The sequence below is a fragment of the Somniosus microcephalus genome, chromosome 22, assembly GCF_052327205.1.
Source record: "Somniosus microcephalus isolate GS21.2 chromosome 22, FLI_Smic_1.0, whole genome shotgun sequence".
Taxonomy (NCBI): Eukaryota; Metazoa; Chordata; class Chondrichthyes; order Squaliformes; family Somniosidae; genus Somniosus; species Somniosus microcephalus.
Genome location: NC_141008.1, coordinates 51,615,476 through 51,628,850, shown reverse-complemented (window position 1 = coordinate 51,628,850; position 13,375 = coordinate 51,615,476). Strand labels below are relative to the sequence as shown.

Sequence of the window (13,375 nt, the reverse complement as noted above, 5' to 3'; positions counted from 1 at the left end):
CCCCATATGTGGCTCAGTGTCAATTTCTTTTGTCTGATAACGCTCCTGTGAAGCACCTTGGAACATTTTACTAATTTAAAGGCACTACATAAATACAAGTTGTCGGTGTTGTAATTTCTACATGTTTCTGTGGGACAAAGCAGTGAGTTAGAAGTATGAGCCCAAAATTGTCTGAGCTTTGCAAGGATTGATCGTCTGTTTTTTCCTTTTATTTTATGTGGATCATAATTTTTTTTAACGTTTTTTTGGTTTGGCAGTAACGAGAGGTCACCTGATGCACGAGTTGCTTCAAATGTGGGTCCTCTTGTATACAAATCTGTACAGAATGTTGGAAAATCCCGGTTTGGTTCCCCACTGTATGTTTTGTACATTATAGATTTGTTTTGGCCAGGTTACGCAGGTTAGTTTCTGTGAACAGTTCACTTACTGCCACTTTATTTTTGCAGCCCTGTAAAGTTCTCGACCGCTGACTGCTGGGGGCGGGGAGCCAGCATGGAACCACCCAGAAGACGTGGATCATCAGACTACCCAACGGACATCGGGATGGAACAGATGGACGTGACGGTCAGTGGAGAGGCATCTGCTCCACTGCCAATCCGACACCCCATGGGCGTGAGCTCTGTGCCTTTCAAAAAGCAAACGTATCCAGTGCCCCCAAACAGACCAGCACACCTGCGCATGAACCTATGACGACAGGTGAACGTGGAAGGAAAAAAAGAACATCAATGCAAGACTGCGCGTGTGCGAGCACTAACCGAGTACAAATGCGAGAGTATTTTTGGGGAGGGTACCAAGCCTCCCCATCTTTCTCTCCCCCCCCAACCCCCTTTCAAAAATAACCGTGGAAGTCTTGGTTCAGGACAATTATACAATGAAAACGTACGCATCACTGACCGAAAAAAAAGGGAGATTAAAGTAATTGGCGGGGTGATGAACACCTTTGAGAGACGCACATACTGCAACAGTGCAGGGGCATTAACGTCCCACGCAGCATTACGCCTCTTGAGGTTCTGCACTAGACGTTAACAGAAAAGTCCCGTGGCTCCTCATCGTTCATGATATTGAAGAAATCTTCCTGCTTAGGTGCCTGATGAACACAGTATTACCAAAGGCAGAGTTGTTGCACGGCTTTGCCTGAATCTCACAATCAAACTGCAACTTGTGTCCGGGTGGGGGTGGGGGGGTCGGGGGGGAGACGCAGAGAATGCTGGGTGCGTCTGCACCCGGGATAGGAAAGATTGCACATTGTCGTAACGTTATCAGAGCCCAAAGTCTCAGAAGCTCATTCCTGTATTGTAATACATTGGAGCCCACATAAATACAGTTTATGGAGAGAGATCATGGATTTAAAAAAAAAAAATCTATATACCACACTGTAATGCGTACAATGGTGATACAATTGTATTAACTCTTTGGTACATACAAGTCTTAAAAGCCTAAGTTTGCTTTGTGTAGACTTAATGTTTGAAGAGGTTTAAAGTTTACCACATTATCTGCCTTTTTGCCTACTGCAACTATACTCTCTTAGAGCTGTCTGTAATCACAGTACTGGAATAGATCTGTGTTGATTTTTTTTTAAAAGAAAGAAAGGTTTTCCAGCTCCCAAGAGTGCATCACCATATCGGTGATGATGTGCTACCAGCACTTTAAAATCTGACCCGCCTACATTTCTGGCTCATTATGGGCGAGAAGTTCCAGTTTAAATCTTTTCTTTTTACACCCGTTAAGTTTCACTGTTCTGCTTCCCCTTCAGAAGTATGTTAACACATTGGTGTCCATGTCACATACCCCTAAAGCTATTAGGCCCTAAAGCTAGTGTTCCTCCAATCTGCTGGATGTGGTAAGTATAAGGAGGGGGGATGGAGAAATGAAGGGTAAACTATTTAGACCCCAACCAAATCTTCCCTTCCTGTGCTCAAACACCTCCGAAGAGTCTGAAATTGACTGTTGGCACTTCCCATGGATAAGCCGCGGTGCTGAGCAGGACACTGCATCAAACCCTCTGAAAGGCACATTTTTCCACAGCTATAGTACTTGACTAATTTGTTCTGAATCTGTCATGCTGTGTTCTAGGCTTCCAGATCTGATTGTGTGAAGTGTAGTGTGTGCTGAAATGTGTTTTTTTTTTTTACAAGCTGCTTTTTCTCTCTATCTGTCTCTGCTATTGAAATCAGTTGAGCCATAGGATACAAGCCATAAATGTCTTTATGCACGGAAAGGCAGTCTGGCATGCAATAGGCCTTTTTACGAGTACGAACCAATAAGAGAGCTTAAATCCAAGTTTAAAAGTGGCTGTTTTATATACAGACCTTCTTAGAGAGACATGAAAAAGCAGTTCCGAAGCCATTCATTTCAGTGATTTTATTCTCTTGTTAATTTTATAAATATTTCTTTACCATTTCTTGTTCTTTGGGTCAGAGCACTGTCTTCTCACTTAATTTAGGCCGCTTTAATTTTTATAATTTTTTTTTTGTTGCTAAAGTGAGATTTGATCACTATTTAAAGGTCCCCTTCTCACCCTGCCCCAACCCGTTGCGTGATTATTTTGGTAACGAGATTTACTTTAAGGTGGACTATGAGTCTCACTTGGGTGTTTTTCCCCCCACATTTCTCAAGTAGATAATCATGGCAAATCAAATGGCCTCGCTATGTGAGCAGAGTGCATCAGCCTGAAGTATAAGAAATGGTAGCAAGAGACCAATAATTGGTGAGAAGGAATGGCTTCTTCAGTGTGTTCAGCCATAAAGTTCAGATTTATTTAGGAGGTTAATTGCTAGTTTCACCGTTTATTTCCCCCCCCCCCCCCCCCCCCCAACTACACACACACACACAATGACGGTGATGAGGATTACAGTACAAGAAAACAATTCCTTTGTGTTTTAAAGACGCATGTTTCAAACAATATCAAATCACATTAGCCTGTTCTATTTTTCAGCCAAATCTTAGCTGGGAATTCCACTCTTGACTGACGTGTGGGTCTTGTGTGGTATAACAGGAGCACCATTTTCAATTCTCTACATTGTGGAAATGGAGAGATTTATATTCCGGCACTGGACTTGTGCTGATCAGTCTCTGTCTATAGGTAATTGTCATAATTTACTACAAAAAGCACAAGCTTCAGTACCAGATATTCGAACTCGCTGATTTATTACAGGCTTGATTTTGTGAGGCTGAGCACATCGCCCAATCAATCACGTATCTGGGAACTGTCCACATGGCTCAGTAGATGATACGCGCCAAGGCTGGCAGCATGTCCAACCAATGGCAAAGCCTTGGAGTTGAGCATATTTGTCCAATCAGACATCAGAAATGCTATCGTCTTTGCATTTTCTGTTAGCTTATGTTGCTGGAAGTCCATGTCTCTCCAGAACTGCCCTCCTTCTCGGGTGTTTGAAAATGGCCGTGCTCCTAATCTTTGCTGCTGACTGTGTGTCAATTTGCCATAAAAGTCATTTAGAAGTTTATTATTTCGGATATAATTCAGTCCAACTGCTCTAAAACTTGCTGCGGTCACAATTGATTCATTTTCCATTGGGCTGATTTGAAATTTCAGGGTCTTGGAAGTGCCTAAGCTTGTCCTCTGGCAGTGCTGCTGTACGGTCAGCTGGCAAGGTGCACACTGAAGTGTGATTGGCATTCTTCCCTTTGGCCTCTGATTCAAACATCAGCTCCTCATGGTGGCATGACTGAGATTGGAATTTCTTTTTCTAAAGAGGATTGTGGTGTGAACTTGTGTCCCAGCACAAGAGGCTGCCAACACACGTCACTGTACCAGACTGAGATTGAACCGCATGACGTGTCAGCCAGTGTGTAATGCACTTAATGCAATGTCATACGAGAGTTGGTTGGAGAGCTTTTAACAAGCCTCCTGCATGAGATGCCATTTAAAAACGAAACTCCCAGAGCTAACCATATTTGCCATCCTCAAGGAAGAGGGCAATTCTGCTCTTAAATCGAAAGTTCAGTTGAAGTCACAATTTTTTAATTTTATTTTTAAAGTGAAAGGAAATAATACATTACTGTATATTTTAAGTTTACAAGGGCATAACTACCTCCCACCTTAGTTATACAACCTTTTTCAATGACTTCCAAAAAAACTGCCTTTTTTGTATTTTAAGTGCTGAAATCTGATTTTTTTTTATGGAGTAAAATAGAAGTTAACAAAGAGAGGCTGAAACCCAGTGCACATACCTCCTACCTTTGAATTCACTGTTGCTGTTACTATTTGTGAAAGAGCTGTTCGCTACATAATCAGGTCTATTGGCTTCTGAGTAAGGCCAGTTCCATTTTAAGATGATAGGTTTCTGGGATTTTTTACAAATGCTTTGTGGATCACATTCCATGATTCCATTTGTTTTTTTCCGTTGCGGTCAGAAAGCCAGAGGTCTTGAATGAGTGCAGTCCAGTACATTTGAATTTTCCCATCGCATCGCCCAAAATAACCCTTGTGTTTTTATATTTCTATATTTCAGAAGAAGAATCAAATCAGTGACCTGTATTGTGCTCAAGAAATAATGTCCACTTTAGCCTGTAAAAGCATCCAAAAATGACAGTTTTATAAATGTTAAGTTCTAAAGTAATTCTGAAACTGATTTATTTTGAGGGAACTGGAAATAGGGCCTCTTAGCTTAGAGTAACACACGGAAACCCTATTGAAGGAGCTATGCCTTAGGTGGCTTTGCTGAATCATTAATATTGTATCCAAGGTCCAATCTCATTTATTAAAAAAATGGGGAAAAAATGCCTTCATTGGAAATGGATCATGCACTTGCTAGGAAATAGGTTGCAGGCACCCTTGACTGTCCTACGTTCTACAGGCCAGGGCTGCCATGCTGAATTTAGGAAGACTTGAGAACAGTGGCTGCATGTTCCCCCTATCACTTGTGTCTAGTTGTGTTTCACAGGCAGTGCATGACGGAGTGGAGATATAACCGGCCTACAACTATGTTCTACCAGGTTAGCAAAGATGCATTTATTTACCCACTAAGCCATTTGGGGAGGTGTAGGGATAAAGACATGCTCTGTGGTAGCACTAGCTCACATTTTGTAGTACTTCAGTACTGCTTCACAGCCACTGTAGACTGACTACAGAAAATAGCAATTAAGCAATGAATTACTTTTAGTTCTGTAGTCAGTCTCTTTCCTTCTATGATTTTTTTTATGTAGCAATCTGCAATCATGTAAAGGCCATTATGTTTTCCAAGATTGTAATTATGGAGCACTAAAACGTGTGTTGGAATGAGTTTTGGTGTCTTTTATTAAATAAAAAAATAAAATCCAACACTTACAAAGAATTGTGCTGAGCTTTATTTTTTTTTAATTTGTGTATAATGAGCTTTTCATAACATCTGGGGAACTGTCTTAAGTGATTGAACTCCAAAGTGTAAGGAGGCTTAATTTAATGTCTGCTTTGGCTGTTAATTCAGCTCCTACGCATTATTGATCCTAACTCTTCCAGCGCTGCTCTCTTCCCCCTCCTCCCCCCTCTGGGGGAAAAAAAATCTCAGCACATGCAATTTAATCAAATATTTTGGAAAAAAGCTAGAGGGGGCGAGTGGAGGGGGAAGAGTGTTGCACACCTTGATTCATTGTAATGGTTGGATTTCTGAAGGGCTATAGACGATGAGACTGTTTAAAAACACAAGTGAATTTTGCTTGATTTCTTACACTGTTTTCCCTTATTTTCTGAGTAACTTAAATCGATGTCTGATCCCCTGATGGGATGATGTAGCATCAGTAGAGAACTTCCTTGCAAATAAACTTCCTAAAAGACCCACTTGGATGAGTCATAAGAACACTCGGTTGATCGTAAGTCTTCTACCATTGAAAGTTTAGAACTTCCTTTGGCCTAAATATTCACTGATCAAAGTGTATGCTTCAAGTACATAGTCGTGGATTCTTGTAAGTGAGGTGCATATACAATTTTGCAAGGAGCACGCAGTTTCACAGAACTCTTGTCCTGGCCCTGGGCATTTTAATGTTTGGGTGGGGTTTGATGAGTTGCCAAGAAAAATCAAGGAGTTTCTGCCATTCCCCTCCCCCCCCCCCCACCCTTCCAGCAGTAGTGGCTTCTCCTCTGACTGGTGGTTGGGGGGGGGGGTGGGGGGGCACCTGATACTTTATTGGGGAAGGGAAGAGTTTCAATAGAAGTGAGGCTGATTGAACACACTTCAGTGCTGCCATTTGTAATCATGGGTGGGCCCTTTCGGTTGATGTCGAGCTCAAACTATGCAAATTGCTTTCCCCCCCTCCCCCCGCCATTCTATCTTTGTAAATAAAAGAAAAAAGCTCAAAACACAATATAGATTTGCCTAGTCGCTTAATAATAACCTCAGCAAATTAGGTTTTGTATTTCAACGGATTTATGAAGGTTTTTGTTGATCCTTATTTTTGTATGATATATTTGAACCTTGGTTGCAGCGCGAATGGCTGGTTGATTTGAACGACAGATTAGAAGAAACATTTTGTAAAGTGCTTCCTTCTGCCCTCCCTTCCCCCAGGGGTTTATTCTGTAGATTTTTTGGTTACTTTGTAATTCTTTAGCTCATATGTATTTGTGGGGAAAGGGGGGTGAAATATTATCAATTTGGTTTTTTTAATCAAAGCTTTTAAACCTTTATGAATGTATAGTCTTTGTGGGCTATTAAATTTATTTTTGTCTGTAAATGTAGCTATGGATACTGCCATTAGCGTTTATTTGAGTTTGTTAATCAGGTGACGAGGTAGAAATTCATGTAGACATGCTCCATAGTTCTTGGGCAGCTTCCACGCGGTTGGTGCAGCTCAAGTGTCTGAGGCAGAGTTTAGTGCGGGTTGGATTACTGCAGAGGTTGCTGGCATTGTCTCAACACCGTCCCTCGCAGGGAGGTCCAGCCCACTAGGACTGGCTTGAATGGTCGCTGGCTGCATTCACACGCTAGCTGTATCATCGTTTCGGTTTGCTCTGGTGCTAAAGGTAGGAGGATAAGCCTGGAGTTGAGGGCCTGGAGGAGGGAGTCTCGCTCTGAAGTTGGGTAAAAGCTTGTCTAGGGATTTACATTACAACTTCAAAACTGCCTTTCCCCAATGTTGTAGTGTACTGTTGGAGCCTAAACAAATTGGTTCAGGGCTTCAGAGATTTAGACAGTTTAGGAAACACAAATCTTTTAAAACATTTTTTTTTAACTAGCGGATCCATGAGCAAGATTTGTGATCTAAATGTTCAATGTACGCCGAGGTGTGTGTGTGTTTATTCCCCGGTGATATTTTTGGCATGTACTTAGAATGCTTAAATTAACATTGTGGTTAAGTTCCAAATATACTCGCACTTTCTCATGTATTATTGCTCACTTCCTCTGGGAATGTTGTAAAACAAGTGATGAAACTTGTCTTAACCTATAGTCGTACTTTGCTGTTTTAATGATGGAGAGTTTGTGATCAGTGCCTAGCTCATCACCGCACACCTTTAATGTTAGTCTCATCTCCATTGGAAACCAAAACTAAGCAAGCAGTTCACCCTTTTTCACCAACTGATAGGCTGCCAGGACACTGGATTAGTCCAGGTTTCATGGCATCAGTGGTTTTGTTGGTTCATGTGTTAAGCACCTATTAGAGCATAAAGTTATAGAACCATAGAAATTTACTGCACTGAAGGAGGCCATTCTGCCCATTGTGTCTGCGCCAGCCAAAAAAGAGCTATTCAGCCTAATCCCACTTTCCAACTCTTGGCCCGCAGCCCTGTAGGCTACGACACTTCAAGTGCATATCCAAGTACGTTTATAAATGCGGTGAGGGTTTCTGCCTCTACCACCCTTCCAGGCAGTGAGTTCCAGACCCCCACCACCCTCTGGGTGAAAAAACTTCTCCTCAACTCCCCTCTAATCCTTTTACCAATTACTTTAAATCTATGGCTCCTGGTTATTGACCTCTCTGCTAAGGGAAATAGGTCCTTCCTACCCACTCTATCTAGGCCCCTCATCATTTTATACACCTCAATTAAGTCTCTCCTCAGCCTCCTCTGGTTCTGCCTGCTTTATTTTTAAAGAAAGGTGCTGAATTTTAGAATGTAGGTATGAGCTTGAGGATTCCCCACATGATGAATTCCTTACCTCGGCCCTGCTGAAAAAATGGCCACAGGCTTCCTCGTAGGAGCGGAAAATCGATGCGGCGCAGTGAGGCTGTTCTTGTGAAACTTAATTGTACCTGACTACGGAGGACCATTGGCAGCTTCCTGAAATCAAACCCAGTAAAGGACAGCTCCAAAGCATTAAAACTATGAATTCCTGATTGTACGATGCATGATAGTGACTCGCCCTTCCCACTTGTGTCACTGGGGTGTGCCATTAGCCCTCCGGTAACTCCACCAACCGGTCATTCTTGGAGTGAGCCTGGAAAGTGAGTGTTGGCCTGCTATTTAACTGTGGAGGGCATCACAGTTGAACCCTATGCTGTCCAGTGACCCCACACATGTAATTACACTAAATGGGTCACAGGCACACAACCCCTCCCTCTTCGCTTGCCCCCCTCCCCCCCCTTTGAGGACAATGTGGTCAATTGTAACTAAATCAATACAAATGAGGGATTGAACTTTTGACCATCCTGCTCCGTATGGCTCAGTACCATGCTATGCAGTGTACTCATCCACTGAGCAACTGGCTCTTAAAACATGTTCACATTAACCATCCTCATTTTCTGACCGGTAATTTAGACACAATCAATTGTATTGCACCAATCTTTTCACATTTGAGGCATGCAGCAGAGTCCTTGCAGATTTATTTGGGGCATTACTTCCATAATATTTTCATTTAAATTCTATGATTGATGTCTATAATATTTGCTGGCCAAGTAACTCATTAGTTAATTCTGTTTTTAACACCCATTTGAAGGGATGCTACGGTGGATTAGTCCCTCTAATGTGCTGGGCCACAGAGCTGGAGCGTAGGTTCATGCCCTCACTTGCTCGGTTCTGTGCCATAAAGGAGAAAGTCCCCCCGTCGAGGCCTGGAGCAGAAGGAAGATCAGGGACATCAGTTGCCCCAAGCTTGCTACTCACATGCCAAGTGCGCTGGCACAGATCTGAAGGCAGATTGCTTGCTGATCTGAAATAGCCACTCACAAGAAAAGGAGAGGGACTGCACACCTTTAATTAGAAAACCATTTTATCATCTTGACCATGTGATGGGTTTAAAAAGTTACAGAATACCCCTCGGGTATGTTGAACGCTATTCAACAATTTGGTTTCCCACAAATGTGTCCACTTACCCCCATCCTTTTTTCCTGAATGAATTTCTAGTGCAGTGAATAATTTGATGTGTGACGAGTGATTGCTGTCCTTTTCTGAGTAGCATCAGTACATTTTACTCCATTATCTGCTTCTAAACATCTGTAAACTTTGTTGCTTGATGCGTAAACTTCATAATATATACTTTGATAATTGAGACTGCAAATGCTGGAAACCTGAAATAAATACTGCTAGAAAAGCACAACAGATCAGTCCCCCTCTGTAAGGGACTGACGTTTTGGATATGACCTCCGTTCTGATCAAGGGTCCCATCCAAAATGTTAATCTTTCATTTTCAGAATTACCTTTTTGTTCCATGTGATTGCAAATTTTACGGCTTGGTCAACAAAAGGGAAGACTCCTGATTTCTGTGCTGATTTTAGTGGCGATGTCCTCATTTGAAGCTTCTATCTCCCAACCAAATAAAAGCTGTTTGCACTGGATTATTACTGGTTTATAAGGGACTTGTGATGGCCGTCGACATTACTGGTCTTTGGGCTGAATGTGGATGTTAGTGCTGTGCATACAAATGTCTGGCGGGGGGGGGTCCTCACGTTACCATTGACCTTCATATTTCTCTTGTGCTATGTTCACACTGTAGTCAACCTCCATACAGGTTATAGTTGCATTGCTCATCCATCGGGATGGCTTTTTTTAATTTAAAAATTAATGCATTGTAGGATAAGTGAAGGAAACTATTATTAACCTGTCAGAATCAAGTCACGAATACTTAAATGCAGAAAGCAGAATTTAGGATGGTTGAATGCCTTGTTGTACAACCACACAAGACATTTTGACTTGTACCATCATTTAAGGTTACCAGCATGTAAAGAAGTTTAAAACAAATACAGTACTTGTGTACGTTCTGCCAATAGAACCTTCGTATCCCAGATTGTCGGCTAGGTGTGGCTCAATTGTAACTGATACAGGTGTTGAACAGGCTTACTGTAAAGTGACCATTCTTGGGTACATTGAATCAGTTGGAGCTGGGGGTTGGGATAAAGTCTTTGCAGATGAAAGACTTGGCTTAGAAAGCTTGTAAAGCTGCAGTTGGCGGCAATGCTGGTGGAAGCCAGTACCCATGTGCTATTCCTGGTTATGCCAATAATTTGGACTCGCCTTGATTGTTATGCGCATGGCATGCCGGAAATTGCCACAATTTCTAGTGACCAGCAAAGAGACAAGCCACAAAATCTTTCCAACAGTATGTACGGTAGTTGATGTAAACAGATCCAAAGGTAGGTTGAATGTAGTAGTAACTTCCAAATGTATTGTGATGGCCCAATTCTTATTTTATTGAAGCCAGTTATCATTGAGTCATTAGCTTTATCTTGCTTCCTACCATCCCTGCACCCACTGCTGCTCACCACCCCCCCCCCCCCCCCCCCCCCCCGCCTCCAGAAAAACAGTAGATCTCTTGTATTGTGACTACCTGTGTGTCAGGTTGGCAAGCAGGAGGTTGCACATGTTGAATATTGATCAATGCCAATGGAATAATAAGTAGAAATTATAAGAGCAAAGCAGGAAAAAATCGTATTCCCTGGCAATGTGATAGAACTATAGATGCAGCCAAATCTTTGTCTAGCAGGGCTTCGGAACCATTGGACAACTTCTGAATCGAGTTTAATGCAACTCAAGTACCAGAGAGCTGCATTCTGTATTTAAAATATTACCTGTGGCTACTCCTAGATCTGGGGAGTCCATTCAGATGCCATGTCTCAATTAGATTAAAGGAATTCAACTGGAGAAAGTTGGTACAGTAATGACTACTGCTGGATGCTTTAAGTATAACTTGGAACTTGTGGAATATACTAGTGGCAGGATATCTCTGCTGCCCTAACATTTATTATACTGTGCTTGACAGGATGTTTTCTATAATGTTCAATTGGAATTTCGAGCATGCATTAGACTTTTGGGTAGATCCAGCTTTAGTTGCATGGACAATCCTGTTACAGTAGTTACAATTGGCCAGGGGTTAGAAAATTCAATTCTGCAAAATATTTAAAACAGAACTCAAAAGGTTAAGCAACCTTTGTCCCAACCCTTGATTCCAACTCTGATAAAACAGCACAAGTATCTCACCTCAACACTTGAAGTGTATGTAGAACATTGTATCTGATTTTGGAAGACTTTTCCACTACTCTGAGATCAGTATTCTGGTACGGTGCTTTTACTGCTAGAGGATTAGACTTCTTGCCTCATTATGTCGATAGGACTACACTGTTTAGTTGCCTGAGTAAAAATGGTGTGAAGCTACATTTTTTTTTTCCCCACCTCGCTAATCATCTTGTATTTACTCAGCTGCATTACTGAAATCAAATTTGGTCAATGAATGAACCGCTGTAAAAAAAAAAAAAAAAAACATTAAAAGGCAAAGTTGAATGAACACAATCTTGTTTTGTCTGTTTGGAATTCAGGTGGAGAGTCGCAAGTGAAATAATGATGGTAGTCACTGGATGTGGCAGTTGAGACCATATTACAACATGATGACCATCATACACAGTGTTAAAATAAACTTGAATTCATTCTTTTTATATTTATGCCACTATTGATGTAATATTGTAATTACATAATGCATGCATTTCCATTTGGTAAAGTTAAACCACCGTGATGCATACCTAAGGAGTAATGTACATTAACAAATACAGGAAACTTTCGATTTACCGGCACCTAAATAACCGGAAATCTCGGTTAACCGGCAAAATTCAGGAGTAGGTTCAGGTAAGTTTTACTTCATATTGTACTTGCCTTCCTCGATCTGTTGCTGTGCAAGGGTGTGGCTGCAGCTGTTGCTAAGCTACAGAGATGCTTGGAACTTGTGGCCATTGTTCTGAACCTGTTGCTAAGCAACAGGGTTTGTTGCTTTATACGGAGCTCTCATCTCTCCGTATCTTTTACTATAGCTCTCAGTTATCCAGAATTTTTTATGAACTGGCACCACGTCGGTGCCGGATAAAAAAAAGTTTCCTGAACTGCATGGTGCAACTTGGGCAAACTGACCGATTTGAAGGATGAGCTCTTTAAATTGATTGACCTGCGTTCAGAGCCCTGCTACAGTGCGTGTGCAGTGTTCTGATTATTTTGTTAAAACATTGAATCTTTCATGTTTTTATGCTTTTAATTTTTGTTTCACTTAAAGCTGGGGTTAGTGCGAGATGTAGAAAGGGAGCCTGTCTCATGAATGCAAAGCAGAAGGAATTGAATTTGTGCACTTTTATGATTGAACTGAACAAGGGACTATGATGCTCCCATGTTGCCGATCTCATCTGTTACTGTGGGGAGGTACCAGACAAAAGTGACGTGTGCATGCTATGATTCAACAGGATAACCTGATGGTGACACCATGGAGAGATTAGAAACATAGAAAAATAGCCATGGTGTGGAGATGCCGGTGTTGGACTGGGGTGGACAAATGTAAGAAGTCACACAACACCAGGTTATAGTCCAACAGTTTTATTTGAAATCACAAGCTTTCAGAGCGCTGCTCCTTCGTCAGGTGAAGTGGAGAGATGCATAAAGACACAGCTTATATAGTCAGAGAATAATGCCAAATGATTACAGGTAATCTTTCTAACTGCCATTTATCACACCTCAGCAGAGAGATAATCACAGCAATCAAAGGTGTGAATGGTGTCCAAACAGGTTAGTCAGGAAAACATTACATCAAAGAACAATGAGGTCGGGTCACAAGGGGTCAAATGTTGCAGATGCTGGGGTCTGTATGAAAAACAAAAAACAGACAAAAAAAACTTTTTTTGCTGGAAATCACAGCAGGTCTGGCCGCATCTGTGTAGAGAGAACAAGCCAACGACGACTCGAGTCTGGATGACCCTACGTCAGGTGGGGTTACATGTAGCGTGACATGAACCCAAGATCCCGGTTGAGGCCGTCCTCATGAGTGCGGAAATTGGCTATCAGTTTCTGCTCAACGATTTTGCGTTGTCGTGTGTCTCGAAGGCCGCCTTGGAGAATGCTTACCCGAAGATCAGAGGCTGAATGTCCTTGACTGCTGAAGTGTTCCCCGACTGGGAGGGAACACTCCTGCCTGGCGATTGTTGCGCGGTGTCCGTTCATCTGTTGTCGCAGTGTCTGCATGGTCTCGCCAATGTACCATGC

At 42.0% G+C, this 13,375-nt stretch overlaps 1 protein-coding gene across 2 annotated transcripts in view; it reads left to right on the top strand.

The window, feature by feature from the left end:
- Positions 1–11,641, top strand: part of rps6kb1a (ribosomal protein S6 kinase B1a) — a 74,701-nt gene extending 63,060 nt beyond the window's left edge. For both annotated transcript variants that reach the window (XM_085964708.1, XM_085964709.1), the window contains one exon: positions 447–11,641. In XM_085964708.1, the coding sequence (XP_085820834.1) occupies positions 447–690 (244 nt within the window). In that variant the 3' untranslated portion in view covers positions 691–11,641. The remainder of the gene's footprint in view (positions 1–446) is intronic.
- The last annotated feature ends 1,734 nt before the right edge of the window (positions 11,642–13,375 follow it).